This window comes from Coturnix japonica, chromosome Z, assembly GCF_054131305.1.
Source record: "Coturnix japonica strain WE chromosome Z, WE-NBRP24, whole genome shotgun sequence".
Classification (NCBI taxonomy): Eukaryota; Metazoa; Chordata; class Aves; order Galliformes; family Phasianidae; genus Coturnix; species Coturnix japonica.
The window spans coordinates 42,909,747-42,927,935 of record NC_140702.1 but is presented as its reverse complement, the minus strand read 5'-3'; the positions used below and the strand labels follow the sequence as shown (position 1 = coordinate 42,927,935).

At 37.2% G+C, this 18,189-nt stretch overlaps 1 protein-coding gene and 1 long non-coding RNA gene across 22 annotated transcripts in view; one reads left to right on the top strand and one right to left on the bottom strand.

Annotated features, from left to right (window-relative positions):
* LOC107306155 (uncharacterized) overlaps nucleotides 1–14,359 on the top strand; it is a 66,811-nt gene extending 52,452 nt beyond the window's left edge. For 3 of the 6 annotated variants that reach the window (XR_001552022.3, XR_014939178.1, XR_001552020.3), the window contains one exon: nucleotides 1,552–14,359. This is a non-coding gene — a long non-coding RNA (uncharacterized LOC107306155). Of the gene's footprint in view, nucleotides 1–105 lie in introns of all 6 variants that reach the window. The other 3 variants (XR_001552023.3, XR_014939177.1, XR_001552021.3) reach the window with 3 other exon arrangements.
* BNC2 (basonuclin zinc finger protein 2) overlaps nucleotides 1–18,189 on the bottom strand; it is a 360,639-nt gene that overhangs the window by 244,215 nt on the left and 98,235 nt on the right. For 13 of the 16 annotated variants that reach the window (XR_014939176.1, XM_085528312.1, XM_085528305.1 and 10 more), the window contains exon 2: nucleotides 14,430–14,630. The exons of 1 other annotated variant lie outside the window; for it this stretch is intronic. Coding sequence is in view for 13 of the 15 variants with exons in the window: in XM_085528312.1 (XP_085384438.1) it covers nucleotides 14,430–14,630 (201 nt within the window). In the remaining 2 variants the exon portion in view is untranslated. 2 more of the 16 variants (XM_015849041.3, XM_085528317.1) reach the window with 2 other exon arrangements.

Below are 18,189 nucleotides of genomic sequence, written 5' to 3'. Positions count from 1 at the left end.
TGACAGTGACCAGTGATTCAACTCAATTTTACCGCTGACACCGCTGAGAACAGGCCCCAGTTACCCATCATTTTAACGAGATGCTCTCCCTTTTTCTTCTCACAGAAATCTATAACATGATGATCTTCAGCTTAAAATGCAAACAAATTAACTACCTGTTCTGTTGAAAATTGTTGGTATGATGTTGGTATCTGACTTGCGTGGAGAATTTCAGTTGTGAATAGTCTAATTTTCACTAGATTCCCCATCTAGTCCCAACACATTAAACAAAGTCACCGAAGGCTAACTCTGCACATAATTCTGCACTCAGCCAAGTGAAGCTTTTTTATAGTAGATGTCAATCTTTGCTTTGATAAACCCTGTTTCAAAAACTGTATTGCTGTAGTACTTTTTTTCGGTCATCTGCTGCATCATCTGCACTTCTGCTGCAATTCCACTTCTACAGACCACAAGCGTTCATCCTATTCCTGATCTGCCATTTTAAATTTGCACTGGAAATAGAAGCATTAGCTTCATTAACTTGCAAAAGCCAATGACTAAATTTAGTACTTTCATCATTACTTCAATAATTATAGCAACCTCTGAGATTTTATCCTAAGACAGTTACTTTGTAGACCACAGCTGTCTAATGCAATGTTCACGTCTGCCTCATGTTTTGAGTAGTCTCATGACAGTCAGCGACATCCATCATACGTAAAACTTACTGCAAAGCTTCAGCAACACTACGTTTCCAACAGAGCTGACTGGTGGCCATAGTCCTCTCCAGTTAGGAGGTAGCAATTGTGTATCTTGTAACTGTATGATAATAAGCCAGCTCAAAAACCTACAGCACAATTCAGCTAGCCTTTGGAAAATCTTTACTGTTTTTTAAATACTCTTAACTCTGTATTTTTGTATGCTCCAGAGGCCAAGAGCATCTACATTTCTAGATGTCACTTCCTGCACCTACACTTATATTAGCAGAAAAAATATATCCTGAATTCTAATCTAGGCAATGTACCAGATAAGAATAATGTGGGGGAAAAAAAAGAAAAAATGAGAAAAAAAGAAAAGAAAAAAAAACAACTAATGATAATTAAAAAGATGATTAGAATCGTGAAAACAGAGACAGTTTTGCAATTGTTTTGTCAGTCTCAGAGCATACATGGTTTAACAATGAAGAGTATTCATAATTCAAAATGAGGGTATTTATCCTTTGATCAATGAATTATATTCTTAAAAATATGAAGAGAAGCTTGGTACACTAAATACCTGAGAAGATTACAGATAAAATCACAAGAATCCCTTTAGAGTAGGTAAAGTAAGATACATATATTTTTAAGGTAAAAATATTAAGAACTCAGATATTTTAAGGATGGTAGAGGTAGAAACAAGAGAAATACTTCTAGTATTTCTACCATGGTTCTCTGTATGTGTACAGATTCTGTGCTAGGGTGGTTACACAGATATATTATTCATATACTTGATTCATTAAAAATTATTTATAGGATGCTCTATTATTTTAATGAGGGGTTTTTTTTTTGTTTTTTTTTTGGTTTTTTTTTCATGGAGGCTGAGGTGCATTATGAGCCTAATTCAAAGAGGGATGACAAAAAGGTTTACAGGATGCATAAAAAGCAAGTAGATGAGATTTAGACTGGCACACAGTGTGTGATAAAAATCAAATATGGAACATAATGGGACATATGGAAACATATCTTTTGTGCAAGGAAGGATGAATCACAAGTTCACAACTGGAATTTATGTGGATTCTTATTTAGAGAAGCATCTGCAGCCACTGTTTAGCTACATTCCCACATCAACAACAAAATGGTGCCACAGAAGAGAACGCGTGCATCAAGCTCCAGCTGGTATCTGCGCCCACCACTCCTTTCTTTCCCCCGAAGCCACATTTACTCAGCTTTCTTTTTACAGTTTGTGGGTGTATAAACATGCATATGCAAGTTAGTGTATAGAATCAAAACCCCACACCTGACCACTTCTGAATTTTAGAAGTGATGAGGATGGGGCATGGAAGGGAGAGGCTCAGAAAATAAGAAGAAAAAAAAAAATTAATAAACATTTAAATCAGTCTTATGCCTATGACTTTCCTTCATGCACTTCACGTATTACCACACTTTGTGTACTTTACATACCAGAAAAGTTTTATTTGATCTCGGTATTATTAAAAAAGCCTTTAAAACTGTAAATTGATAAATCATAGAAAATGTTATTTCCATAGGTCTATTTTGGGAAAAACAAATTTCAACTTTGCAATTACAAAACTGCATATGCAAGGCATATGCAGAAACATTTTCACACCCAACTCATAGCTTCCCAACATTAGTAAAAAGCAGAAGAGGAATAACAGAAAAACAAAATTTAATATCTAAGCAACTTTCATGCAAAACATGCTTAAATACTAACTAAAGATGTTTAAAGTGGGGTTAGCTTTGGCTTGGGAACTGTGATGTTGTACTACTTTCTAAGAGCACTGGACCTTCTGCTATAAGGTAAATCACTTAATTTCATTGCCTTCTGAAAGATTTCATTAATGAAGATAAAGATTAATGAAAAGCACATTTTTGTGAAAAAAAAAAAGAAAAAAGCCTGCAACTATTTTACCTGAGTCACTGTTGTCATAATTGTTGTTTTGTTTTTTTTTTTAACAGTTAACATACCTTCTCGTAAATACATAATTAAAATTTTGAAGAACCTGGATTTTAGAGGCCACGTGCCTATAAATTTTGCATTATTTGTAACTAAAGCTTTAATGTTACAAACCCTTCCAGAAATTTTGCTTCCTTCACTTTAAGTGTACTTTTGCTCTGCTCCATCACAACACAAGCAAAGTAAGAATTACCTCTTCCTAAGGAGAATGTAGGAAAAGCCCCCAGACCAGTTTTCTGATTCATGCTTTTATTGATTTCATTGAGAACTGGGCTAAGCACTTGAAATTAATTAATTTGCTAGTGTTGTAAAGTACTGCTTTTCAACAGGAATCTTTTCTCTAAGTGCAATATTTTGAGATACCTCGTTTTTGACCTATATATATGCTGATGTACACACATATATATAAATATACATATATGTATATATATGTATACCTATGATCTGACTTCCTCTAACAACACTTGACAATGGAAAAAAAAAATTGAAATTATCTTAAATCAGTTATCAGGTAAGTTTGACATTCATCAGGAATCCAACAACCAGCGCACAATTCCAAGTCAATTAAAATGCTTCCATTGTCTTTCTTATTTACACCAATATCTCAGATCCAGCATCTCAGTTGGTTTTCAAGAGACACTTCAGGAGAATTCACAAAATACTGCAGTAATATTCTCTTTTAATTTTTTTGTCTTTCACATTCAAAATGATTTATTTTGTACTTTGAAGAGAATGTAAAGATGGAACCAAAATGGGAAGAAAAGAGAAATTATAAATGGCATACAACAAGCACAATCATCCATATACATTTCTTTAGACAAGGCAATGCTTACTGTTCAGCTATCAATATTTTAACCATTTTTTAATTTTTTATTTATTTATTTATTTATTTTAAAAGCAGAAGAACGATGGAAAACATAGTAAGTAAAATTTATGGCAGTGAGATCTCCTGTCACACAGACAGATGCTACACCTTTCTTCCTGTACAGGAACCAAAATATGTTGGAGAGTTGAGAGGCTTGGTTTCTAGCAGAAATGAGGATTAAAATTTATTTTTTCAAAAGAATCTGAACATTCTTTCTTAATCCCTCTCCCTACCCTTTCTGAACTGATCATTCGTGTTGCATCAGCAACCTACTGGTTGACAGAAGGATCTGTTAAAAAGTGTAGCAGACTGTGTAAGGTGCTCTTCTTGCAGTGTACTCCACTTGCATGAAGTCAGTGTTTTGGTATGCTGTCTGATGCTGTAACCAGTTTTCTCCCTGATATCAATGATGCTGTGCATACACTTTTTTTAATGCAAATTATGGCTTTGGAGAGGTCATGCCTTCAACTGTTGAATTAATAAGTAATTAATCTGTGATACAAAGAACATATTTGCAATCATCAATCACCTTTCAGATTATTATATTGTTTGTAGATGATTATAAAAACCACTGAAGATCAGACACTTCTTTGTGTCTTTATGCACAAAGATATAAGAAAGGTTATGAATAAAGCTCTTTTTGGGGAAGCCTGCATAGACAGCAACTCTCTTGCTATCTTTAAGGACACCAGCAATTAAAGAGAGAGCTGTTTTATAAAACTGTTTGTATACAGTTATACTTGAGGTATATGATAATTTAGAAAATGGATTTTTGTTTAGGGCTTTGAATGTTAAAAAGGAAGAAAGAAAGAAAGAAACCAAAAAAAACTCTCTAAATAAATCACATTATTTAATCTTGAACAAGAAATGGAATCTTTGCAGACTGTACTACAAACCATAAAGTTCTTGAACAGCTACTAATTTTTCTTCATTTAGAAGCAGTAAAATAGAAGATGCTTTTCCTTTCTGTACCTGATTTTTAGAACCTCATCTTCTGTGCATTCTAATTTAAAAGAAAAACTAATATTAGATAAAGCAACACATAATTTGACAGCATACCAGTTAAATTCTGACAGGGTCAATAAAATGAGAGCTTGCAGGAGTCCCAGATGAGGAACACTTTCATGAATGCCTCCATTGTGTAAACTCTCCGTATATCCTGCCTGCAAATGACAGTCATATGCCACCAGCTGCAGGAGGCATTCCAGCAATGTCAACTGCTGTGGGGCATTAAGGCAGGGTAGATGAGTTGGTACTTCTTTATACTTTTCCCTGGATAGAGACGGCCGTCACGCTTAACTCATTAAAGGCTTATTTTTCTAAAGTCTATGATGTTTATTTAGAAATGTAAGAAAATATATAATTAAAGTCTTGCTAATGGACCTCCTCATTTTAATAGTAGTTTTATTATAAAAAGCCAGCTGGAAGTAATTATTTTTTTTCTCGCATACTCTTCATTAGCTTGTACCTCCCTCCCTCCTAAGACATCTATTTCAGACATTCTTATCAAACTGCTCAGAGAACAGCCACTGAAAGTTATGACAGAAACTGTGAAAGCTCCAATATCCACTACTCAGAAATACAGTTGGTACCAATTCTAAGAAGACTATATGACTGTGAAAGCTATTTTACAGGTTGTCATAAAATTTAAGTTCTAGATCATAACTATCAGTAAAAATTACTTGGGATAATTTTAATTAAGAACAGAATCTGAGCACAGTGATAGAGGTTTGTAGTTCTAATTGCTTTAAAACAACATACTGATGTCCAAGCTGATTATATTTTGTCTACTATTTCTGTTGGAAATAAATAAAAGAAAAAGTAAAAAAAGTTTAAAAAAAAGTTTTTAATCATATTACAAATTTTATTCCCCCATCTTTCTTGATTTTTATTGTTTTGTCAGATCTTCACAAAGACCATACTAGAAATACTGGAATGCAAATACACTGCAAACTGTTTTTTAAATTATAGCAATGTCTTGGTTCAGAAACTGCGCAACACAGAGATCAAATTGAGATGCTTTTCAGCACCTTCCATGTGGTAAGCCAAAGCATCACACATTCTTATCATACTCTTGCATACAGGCACACTGAAATGCAAAACACTGAAGTCTTTGCATGTCAGCACCTACATTCAGCCACTCTTGGAAGGGATGCTTCTCTTCTCTACCCCTCAGCTCTTTATATGGTGCCTTATATCATCAAGACTGCTTTAATTATTCAATTACTACCAAGAAGAGGATTTTTGTTTTTTTTTTTTTAATTTTTGTTTGTTTTTTTTAAACTAGTTCCTATACATATATAAAGAGCAAGAAAAACAGAAAGGAAAGAAAAATGAGGAAAAGCATAAATAAATAAAGGATATCAATAATGATCTATCATAAAATGACATTTTGCTGTTGTACTTCAGCAGAAGCCGTAACATCTCACAAGACATCCCTCTGAAAGCAGCAATAAAACTGCAGTACACAGTACACAGTGTCTTGTACTCTATGCAGGCAAGTGACAATGAATACGCTAAAAGGAAATGAATCTGCATTAAAAGATCTGGCAATAAATCTTCAGAATTGTTTGGGTTTTGATATTTTCTTTTAAAAGGAAAACAAAAAAGATAATAAACTTTGGGAAGACATATATATATATATATATATATATATATATATATATATTTAATGTAAATGAGAATTCTTTTTAAAATGCTACCCTAATGATGAAAATACCTTCTCTCTGACTGTGGTGCTACTTTTGCTATTGAAATGTTGGCAGTTCCTAAATAAAACCACACTAAATGCAAGGACTCCTGTAAATATTTCTCTTCTAATTCAATTTTATGTTACTTTACACTTTCTAAATTTCATTCATTTTTGGATTTCTGGCTAAACAAACAAACAAACAAAACAAAACAGCAAAACTTTCGAGGCAAACTACAAGCAACCATAATTTTGCTTGGCTTCCAAGTTAAACCATGAAATACTGAGCTTCCAGTAATTCATACATAAAATCCTGCACAGGCCTACAGTGCCTAAAAGCTGAGACAACCAAAGACCTTTAAAGAGAACCCATTTTAATTTCTGTGATAAAACAGAAAAGCAGGTTTAAGAAAGTGCAATGTCAAAACTTTTTTCTTTTTTTTTTTTTTTTTTTCCCTTTCTTTCTTATGATGTTCATCTTCTTGGAGCCTAAATAATAGAAAAGATTAAAACACACAAAAGCAACTTTCCTTACAGCTGTAGAATCTTGTCTTGTAAATACCTGCACATTTAGTTTCATAAAACTTACACGCATACAGAAGGCTTAGAGAATTGAGCTCCTAATTACAGCTTACTCTGAAGGCTAATATACTACTATCTGTAATTCCGTACCTGAACTATATGATGTCCTTGATGCATGACAGGGCCTCCAATGACATGAATGGAAAATATACATTTGGATCACAGAGAGGATATGAGCCTTTATATTCTGCTTTCCTCTCAGTGGCACACTCCAAATGTTGAATTGTTCATCTCAAAAGAACTACATTGTATGACATTTTCATTCAACCTGTTCAAAGCCAGAAGTATTCCATTGTACAGTCACCAATCTTTAGGAAATACACCACAGAGTTCATGGAGTGAATACACGTATGCAGGGAGCCAGGCAGCCTATCTTCCTCCCTGGAATTCTGGCTAAATAAAATTTAAAAAGAACAACCATAACTCCAAATGTGTTCAGCAGTTGTGTCTCACTGATCTTTTTTCAAAACTATTGAGAAAAATTAGAGCAATCAAAGCTCTTTTCAGCACCAGTTGCAGGACATATCACAGAAAACAGAGGTATTTACTACACCTCTCAAATTCTTCTACGAGTGACATATGCCAGTATCTACAGACTGCAGCACTGATCTCCACTGAGATATTTGTTGTTGTCTATTTCCAGACAAACATCATCTCAAACATCACAGTAAGTTTACCTGCCAGGGACAGTATATTTCAGCTTCAATGACAACACCAGAACAATTTTTCTCACTTTCCATAAAGCTTCCTACAGCATCACTTATTATTCACTTTCTAAGAAAGGCTCATTGACTTCTGTGTTGCGCACGGGAAGGAATAGCAGGCTCGTAATCGTGTCATTTTCTCTTCTGAACTCCAGTGCTCTGTAAGTGGCAGATGACGCTCTCGTCTTTCCTTTGCACAAGTGCACAGATACGCATCATCAGTAGAGGATGGGGATGCAATGGCTTCCCAAGAGAGTCAGAATGGCATCAATGGTACATTGTTGGCAAGTTCACACTGATCAAAGCAATTCTGAGATGACTCCCCAGCATCCCCCTCCCTCCCCTCCGAAAGAGATGGCCTCTCTAAGACAAAATGTCTATGACAAAACAACTGCCTTACAACTGGCATTTTTTTCTCTGTCAGTGAAGGAAAATTATTGAGAAAACCATTGTCAAATATTTCAGGAAGGGAAAGGAGGCATTACTATAATGAGTGGGGTGAGCAGCAACAAAGCAACAGATGCTTATCCACAGTGTGATGTACAGTCTCTTATTTTGGATAGCTGTTAGACAGACTGATGATTAGCTAAAGTATGCATTTTGCATCACTTAAAAACTGTAAATAAGCAAACATACCTTCATTTAATAAACCTGCTTTTTAAGACTATCCCCATCCACAGACTAGCTGGGCAAAAGTTTAAACCCTTAACTATAGTTAATCTAGATACTGAAATTTGTGACGGTATTCCCTGAACTATAGGAAAAAGCCGCATTAGTGATTCTCTTTCTGAACTGAAAAATTCAGAGTCGGCAACGATGTAACTCTTTTTTTCCAATCTCCTGTGTTTCAGCCTTCTCTTTCTGGAGGCTGTATCATTTATCCCCTCCTGGGTATACTAGGAACCCCAAGTTTGCAAATTCTCAACTGCAAAGAACCATTAGTCTACAAGGCAAATTCTCTGACACAGGCACACATCCCCACACTGCTGTTTCAGAAGAATAACTGAGCAAAGAAAGCTAGACACAGCATGTGTTTTGAACACTTCTAGTAAAAAGTAAAAGCTTTTGTTTCTGATTGTACTTTATGACGGCAGTTCTCTATCAGTGCACAGAGTGTTCCTTTGCAATCAGCACAGTGTCACAGTGACCTGGCAAATGTGAATGCTTTCACTATCACTACAGTCCCTGCAATCTTGCCTCAGCTGTGACCCATTCACTTTTGCCCCAACTTCACTAAGATGCCTTACTCAGCATCTAATTAGTTAGGGAAGATTTGCCTTGGCTCTTAACCCTGACATAAGAGCAAGAGACTCTGCTGCTGTTATATACCAAATCTGTTCTGTCACTACATTAATCAAATCCACATAAAACTACACATGAAAAAGTAACTACTAAAATACAAAGTAAAGAACACAGAAAAACTATACATTTAAAAACATCAAGCACTGGTGATTACTGCACAATATATTTGAGCATGTGCTTTAATATAAGCCTCAAAGCTTCACACAGATTTTACAGTTTTGTGCACGCACATCTCAAAGTTAAGCAAAGGTCTGACAGCGTTTTTAGCACGTCATCAACTAAAAGATACAACGGAACAAATATGTTCCAACACTGAATGTGTATATGTGCAATAGACAGAAATTGGAAATATTTTTCTGTGTCTTAGTTCTCCTGGAAATAATGAATACAGTAAGAGAAGGTTTGAGAGGAATTCTTTTCCTTTTAACCATGTACCATACACACAGCCACGCAGATGCTTCTGCATGTTCTTGTGTGTCAAGCTCCACACGCCACATAAAACATCCCGTGCCTTTGTCATGTACAGGAATTTCTAATGCCTCTATTCCGAGGCACATCAGAAGCACCACAAAATTCTCAATGCAAAAACTATTCATTTGCTAAGGGGAAATGAACTATTATACCACTAAACTATGCTTTGACAAAATACCCGCCAAAATTAAAGCAGAAACCTGAAATAAGCCCATACAACCTGATAAACCACCTGGATTCGTACTTGCACATCAACTTATTCACAAACAACAACAAAAAATACTGGGGTCAGCTTATCTTTAAAATGGTGTGATAAGAAATATACATATTGAATAAACAGATTGTGTTTGTTGATGATCACTGACAAAGGAGATTGCTAACTACTGTAAATGACAAAACACATTTTATCAGCATTAAACTTCCTCCTCAAATGTTCACAATAAATCAATGTATGGTGCTGTAGCCTGCTGTTCTGTTATGTTTGATCTCTTTTTGCATGTACACCTATATAAAATAAATAGTTACATGCTACAGTAAAGCATTTAATTACACAATAAATGGCAAAATTGCTTACAATCTTTATGACCATCAAAAAAGGAACCTTAAAGAAGCTTTCTCCTTCAATCCGTTAGACATTTCCCTACACTCCTATCTTTAAATACAGGTTGAATAAACAGCTTACATGCTTGTGTCTACATCAATGTTAGGAAATATCAGATTGTAGAATACAAGCACAGCTCAAAATAGGCAGTGCACACTGCATGCAATGTAGTATTTCCAGCAGCATTAATGCATACCACACAAATTATAAGTATTATTTCGTTTTCATTGGAATAAGCATGCATTTATGCAAGGAAAAGAAGTTGAATTTACTGTACCATATCTCTCATGAACAGACGCGTCTATATTAATATACATCATTGATTTAATTTTTAGTTTTCTTGGTTTCCCCCTCACCTATCCAGAAGTGATTTCTCTGGTGATAACTAACACATCATGCTAATGAGAGAATCTAATGTACAATAGAGAAATGTCACTACTAATAATATTTGCATGAAGTTAAATAAAGCAACTGTAAGAGAATGTCAGACAGTTGTTCTTTAATAAGATACAGTTACACAACGAAATTATGCTGTTAATTTTGTTACATCATTGAGTGAATCCTAAATTACTATATAATGACGCACAGATCCATTTATAATTCTGATATACTGCTTTTTCACTCTCACACGGAGAAAAAAGAAAAAAAAGCTTCTTTCTATTTGAAATGGGTAAGCATACTTCTTTCTCAACAAAAAAAGGTACACGGCTCTGGTATTTTGTGTCACTGTGGGTTTCTCCTATGGTTGCATTTCTGAAATTACTTTAAAAGTATTTTGGAACATTACAGCCCTTAAGGTAACTGGGAGAAGAAAGACGGTGTTGCTTATTCTGACAAATGCACAAAACATTTAAGAAAGCAGAAAATTATAAAAGCCTGTCTTTTTTAATCAATCACATCCAGGCCTTCTTTTCTGTCATTAACAGCTCCTTGCCAGAACCAGTATGGGCAGTGGGTGCCCTGGACTTAACTAGATGAGCATGGAAGAGAATCTGAGGGTTTCTGCTCATTCTCGACCTGTCACTGATCAAAGTGACCTAAAGAAGCACTCTTTTTTAAAAGTTAAGATTTATGCCCTCTGAGGTTATCAGACATTCTTCTGTATACAGAATGGGATGACCTCTTCCAAGCGCACCACACTCTTTTATATTGAAAAAAGGTGCATAGGCAAAACAATGCAGTCAAGTGGTCACGTCATAAACTTCTGACAGGTAATTTAGGAGACTATTGCTCTTCTCCTATCACTCCACCAAAAGGTAAATTTGCTCTGGAATGTGGAGATGCCATTTTCCTGCGCTCCTGTTCTCTCAAGAATCTAAAAATAAATACTGTCACACTTGCTATTAATGTCTCAGCCCTATACAATAAATCCTAAAATTTCTAGCAAATATACATTCCCCTGCAACGATGAAGTAGATTCCTTTCATTCTGTGAAGAGATATTCACTCCTATAGTATGCAGAGAGCTGTACAGTATGAGTTAAGGGATAAGAATGGGGAGTGATAACAAGGTTTTGTTTTGTTCTGAATCTTTCTTCTTGCCATGTTCCAATCTTTGTACTAAAAAACCTGCCAGATATTAAATTACAGCTACAGGGAAAACTGATGGGGCTAAGGGTTTGTTTGCTTCTAACAAAACGTGTAGCGAGCCAGCACTATACTTCAAACTTTGAAGAAGAAATGTCCGTAGTATTACTATGTATAACTGGAAAAGTTTCATTAAGCAGTTCTTTCAAACCATGCCAAACTTTGCCTGCAAGTTACGTACATTTAATAACTTCATGCTATTTGTTATCATGAAAACAACTGTTCTTAAATAATAGGAAAAAAAAATAAAAATACTTACATTTCCAGGAGATGGATCAAATATAATTATCAAACAAATAGAGGAAAATAGGTAACAGAAATCAATAGTCAAAATTTCAATGATTTAGAAAGAACAACTGGCACTTAGAAACAAATTTGCAGCTACACTTGCACACAGTGTGTGCTTGTAGCCTGCACGAGACAATATGTTGTAACAGTCTTAACAAACTAGAAATATAAGACAAAATATTATCTGAAAAGAGGAGAGTAGAAACGCATGTAGCAAAAGAACTAAAGAACTTACCCTCCTCTTTAGAGCATGATGACAGCATATTTGGACTGAGTATGTTTAGCACATGATAAACAAACAAAATATGACAAGGAGATTAACGCAGCACCAAAATGCGTTAAGTACGGACTCTTAAGAAATAAACCTGCTTGAAATCACCACCTTTGCAGTGCTACTGTGTGTACTGCAACGGAACGATACACACTGATAAAGCACCTACCACACGTTTAGTCATTTAGCACGTTACTTCTCCCCTCTCCTACCGAACGCAGCATGACCACGCATGTTCAGCATTGTACAAAATTCAGAAAACAAGCAAGGATTAGCACATTTTAAACAGTATTTTTTAAACAGAGAACAAAGCCTGAACAGCCTGTCTTACGTGCACAAATGTTTGGTTTGATCTAACAAGCTGGCTGTCCTAAATTATCTGACCCCCCCACCCCCCCGCCACACACACACACATAGTGATGCTCTTTATTTAGTTTTGTTTCCTTTCTTTATCAGTGCCTAATATTTCCTAGCATTCCAGAAACAACAGAGGCTAAATCTGTTGAAAAAGGTCTAATACTAAACTGGCAGTCTAATGCTATCTATGCGGTTCAATCGTCATTTATCAATTGATCGTTATCTGGATCTAGTTGCGTTAACTCTTTTGTGGCTGACATTGGAAAGAACCTTTTCTCCACCCCAAAAATTTAATCTCACTTCTTAATAAAAGAATACGGCAAGCAATTTGAATAACTGCTTTCCACTCTGTTGCTCAACACCCACACAACCAGATATGCTGTGTATCACAGACACACACAGCTGACAAGTCCTGTGAGCGCTGCAGTAGCAGTTTGCACTTCTTAATACCAAGCAGCTTTTTTCTGAAATGTGCATCTCTACCAGGAATGAACTTTTGTCTTTACTTTCAAGAATGAGAAAGCGAACGGCGTTGCTTATTTGCCTTATGGTGATGACATTCTATACCAGCGTACTGTATCAGCAGTAATCAGGGTCCCTCTACAGGATATATCAAAATATTTCCTATTCAAATGCCTTTATCCTATCCTGAGCTATATAGCTTAAACTGTGCTCCACAGACAACTGCTATTGGTTATTAACTATCTGCTAGGAGTCTTTCTTGGCTTTAAAGTTTTCTGATATATACATATATATATATATTTTAATTCAATTACTATTTTACGGCCAGTATTCAGGCATGCTTTATCACTGCAAACTACAAAAGCCCAATTACTTTCTCTCTGCTCGCACACTGGAACGTCTCTCAGGTAAATGAGTTCATTCATCTGATGTCCAACATTAAATATAAGTCTAATTTAAGCACACAAATCATTTACCAACTCCTCTTTCGGCTAAAACAATATTTCATTTATTATCAGTCAGTGTCAGACCATAATTGGAAACTACTTTTCAGAATGGAGAAGCGTCCCCTGGTAAGGAGTCACCCTGTTAAACCCTCCAGGTTGAACTTCCCTCCTCTGCCTGAGCCCCGGCCAAACTGAAAGTTTCTCCATCGCCGTTTTTTTGTGTTTTTTTTCTTTCTTTCTTTCTTTTTCTTTTCTTTTTTTCCTTTTTTTTTTTTTTTTTGGTGGTTTTTTTTCCGCTTTTTTTTTTTTTTTTTTTTTTTTCCCTTCCTCACTTCACCCAGAAGAGCCGAGCCAAGCAATTGTGCAAGATTAGCTGTAACACACAGGGCGCGTATCACCAAGTGCATGGTACAGAGACACTGGCTCCTGTGATTAATTATCAGTTATTACTGGCCTTGCAGTAACATTTTAGCTTTCCCGTCAGAACCAGCATACCAAGCTGCCTTAAACGCGGCCCCCGGTGAAGGAGCAGCCCTGGGGAAGACGCCAAGGCGCAGCTCCGCAGGAATGGGGAGAGCGGGAGAGGGAGCGGGCAGGAGCGAGGGAGCGGAGCGGGACCCGAGCCGGAGCTGTCTCCTCCGGCGGCTGCGGCCGCGCCGCGCTCCGCTCCGGAGCTCCGAGCAGCGCTTCGCCACGTGAAGTCAATTACGCTGTTCGGAGGGGCCCCCCAAATTCCCTGTCAGCTCGGTTTAGGGGGCTTACGTACTCGGGAAGAAAGGAAGGAGTTTTGCTGGGATAGCAGTTACTTTTATTTGTGGGACGGAGGGAGCGTGAGGGGGATAACACAGACTGAGGCAAAACAAGAGCAAACAAAGAAAACAGTCTTGCAGGGAGCAAAGCCCTGTTTGGGAACTTTAAAACAAACGCTTCGCTTTTACTTAAAGCTTTAATATTTTTTCCCTCTTTTAAAAAGGAGCCCTTAGGGAAGCAGTGAAGTAACCATGCACATTCCAATGACATAGTTATGACAGTTCAGAGGCTAACTATGTAGTGATGAATGAAACAAAAATGAAACACGGAAAGAAAAAGAAAAAGAAAAAAAGAAAGAAGAAGCACAAAAAAATGCCATGTTTTAAAATAAATGAAAGTCACATACCTGTTGGGACATTCTGAACAGGAGGTTAGTGTCAGTGTTCTGCCATGTCCCCATGAAACCAGAGTCGGTCGCTGCCGTTCTTGTTCCGAACTGCATGGAGTTGTCAGTGCAGGAGTCTCTTAAAGTCAAGTCTCTTGCCCTCTTTCGCTCTCTGTGTCTCTGTGTGTGTCTGTCTCTCACATCCACTTCTGCCTCTTCTGACTGAAAAGTGAAGGTGGATTTTTTGAGCCTCTTGGCAGCCAGTAGCAGGAGTGTAGTGTAGTTAAGAAGCTAGCTGCACTGTGCGTTTCACTGGGGAAGGGGGGATTCAGGGGAGAGGGTCAGAGCTTCTTTCGCACCTTCAGCACAGATACCCCTATCATTTATGCATAGATTGTGACTCCCCAAGCTCGCCTTTGCTCAGTTTAACAGCTGCCTGTCAGGTGTGCATGCAGCACTAAGGAGACCCAACCATCAGCTTCAAACTCTCAGCCACTGGATGTCATTGGATAGCAGAGCAAGGAGTCAACTGCACTGCTCCACTGTCAGGCACCAAATGACATCCTGCACTAACCCTTCAGTCTACAGATACACAGATACATACACACACACATTCTCTCTAAGTAGCACAATGATCACAGTGAACTGGGAGACAGAAAAAGCTGTGGCCCTTCCCGTGTCTTTTTCTGCTTTTCCTCAACAATGCTGTCAAGTACAGCATGTAATATCTGACACTCGCCTACCACGCAGGATTAGCAAACCTTAAAAATAAATAAATAAACAAATAAATAAATAAGGGAGAAAGCAAGCAAGCAAGCAGGCAGGCAATTACTCTTAAATGCAGTCAATATTCACTTAGAAGCAAAGCATAAAAGTTGGCCTGGTTATTTTCTAAATATTAGTCAGAGAATAATTGTGGGATAGTCTGTTCCTATCCCAAATAAAACTCTTACCAAAGAGGGGAAAAAAGACATGATCCAACTCCTTTTGAAATAAAACCAGAAAGTCACATGCACATTTCATCCCTCACACTCCTCTCCTTCCCTTGCCCACCGCTCAGTGCATAAAGCAGCATCTCAAGAAAGAAAGGGCGGAAAAAAAAAAATGAAAAATCTAGCCCTTCCCTCCCCTCCCCCAAAAGATCAAAAGTAGTTTTTTGGTTTTTTTGTGTGCGTGTTTTTTTGGTTTTTTTTAAGTAGCTGGTTGAAGCAGATACAATACACCTTTCAAACCGTAAAGAACAAAGAAATGAATCACAGCAGAGAAGAAGCCAGTCCCACACAGTTAAAAAGTAATGCAGAAGAAACAACGTTTTTCCTTTAAGATGTTTCTCCTGTACTTAAGGCACACTATGACATACCAGGATAAATATAATGCAGCTACTACACTGTTTTTAATTACCACAGCTCTTAATAAGCAAATCTTATTTGAAAAATTGTCTTACCCACTCCATCCTTTACACACAGACAAGAAATCATAACTCTGCAAACAAACTTCAGAATTGGGAAACAAAAATCTGCAATCTCACAAAAAAAAAAAAAAAAAAAAAAAAAAAAAAAAAAAAGGAAGGGAAAAAAAAAGCTTGAAGTATTTACAAAAAAAAAAAAAAAAAAGATAAAAGAAAGCTATCCTTTCCAACGTTAGGAGCATTCATCTTCTAATAAAATCTACAAATTTAGGAGGACAAATGTACCACTCACTGCTTTTTTCTTAACTCGGGAATAACAATAAACCTCACTCTCCGAAACAACAAAAGAAACAGAAGAGAGCTTCAGTGGCAGCTTTGTGTCATTAGTGTGCAATGAGAAAAGATGAGAAGATGTACACTGTGTTGACACAAATGTGCCTTCCCCTCTAGACCCTACATCTCTTGAAAGCTTTTCTGTTAAACTTTCCTCCAGTTCAGCACCATTAAGTACAGAAAAAAGTCTCAAAAGCAGCAAATTCAATATCCAAGAAGGAAAAAAAGCAAGAACCCCAAGAACTGTTGCCTTAAAATATATTAAGTCCACCTGTGGTCAATATAAATATTCTCTGCCGGGGAGGGGAGAATGACATTTAGGAGTCAATTGTGCCAACAGTGGCTGTACCTTTACAGATAGCTATTAGCCCCTTAAACTCCCTCTAAAATTTGCCAGCCTCTTCATTTCTGAAGTGGCACTCAGTGCCTGAGTCAAGCTGCATGCTCAGCTCCTGACCTTCCCACTAATGGCTGTTATTTGTGGGAGGCTTAAGGACACTGTCAATAGCGAGCTTCCTCCTCTCTTCTCCCTCCTGCATCTCTCGCGCGCTCCCGCTCGCCGCCTTTCTCTCCACCTCTCACCCCCCCACTCTTTTTCCTGTCCTGCAGTCCTCTCCTCTCCCAGAGAATAAAAAAACCCCAGCACCTGCACACGCACACGCATGCACACGCACACACATGCGCACGCACACACAAAATCAACTGGCATGCAGCAGCAAGCACCTGCAGTAATAGACTCTTTTATTAAAACTGTTATTCTGCAAGACTTGAAATTCCCGGTGGACCGGGCCATGTCAAAGCCGATATAATTAACTAGAGGCTCAGCAACGGATCAATTACCAGACAAGCAAGTGATAGTGAAATCAATGAAAGATCATCAGCCACATTATCAGTGTTGCAACTCATTAGGGTAAAACTGAGAAATGTGCTCAAAGCGAGCCCAAGCAAGGTGGCATTACAAAACAAAGGGCTAATTTGGAGACCCTGCTGTGAACAATCTGTAACAGAATTAGCCTTTTTTTCCCCTAAACTGCAGAGCTCTGTAACTAAATGTGACAGACTGAGAGAAGCAGTTTATTAAGACACCAACTCCAAGTTTATTTAGTTCATAAACTCTCTCCTAGAAAATCAATACAGTCTGTACAGCGTTATTAGGCTGACTAGCTAATACATCCAAATCTGGTCTTTCCAAGCAGAAATCTTGGCCGGAATGCTACAACCTTACAAGAAATCTAAGCACATTCAGATCACCGTATCAAAGCAGAACCACCACTTAATCGTCAAACGCGTGACTTCTACATCACAGACCAAGAACATTTTAAAGAAAGAGATATTTCTCCCCTGCTAACTAACATGACAGAATAGAAACAAAATCCAGTCTGCCAGTTCCACTCCAGCTCTGGTCATCCTTAAATTTACGGTGCCTACACAGCACCTAGTCTAGCACAATAATGCCAGCATATAAAACCAAGAAAACAAATACTCACTGAATTTCAAACAGGGACATGGAAAGTAGTAGCCACTAAGGAGATAAGGAGTAATCACTGCAGGAAAAATACTACAGAAGTAACACCTCCTACAGCAGTGGGTTAAGCCTGCTCTAAGTGTATAGCAATATGAGAAAGAAAAAAAAAATAAAAATGATACAAACACATACACAAAAGAAAAAAGAAAAAGGAGAAGAAAAAAAAAGGAAAAAAAAAAGAAAAACAAAAAGCAACAAAACTGACACGAAATTTAGGAAAACCTGAAATAATTGGAATCCAGGCTCAGAACACACTGCTTTCCTTTGCAATCTATTGCCCTCTGCTTATTGTTGTAATTCCTTTGGAGGCAGAAATATTCTTCAAACCATCTGTGGGAAGCACGGGAACTACTTGTTAGTATACAAGTTTGGCACAAACTGAGTAGAACAGTATTTTTTTTCTCTCCCTTTTGGCTAGCTCATGTGAGAATCAGAAAGAGGACAGACAAGGTAAGGGCTCTGACAGCGTTTAAAACAAATCCTTTTAAAACCATTAAAGAAAATCTCATTTTCAA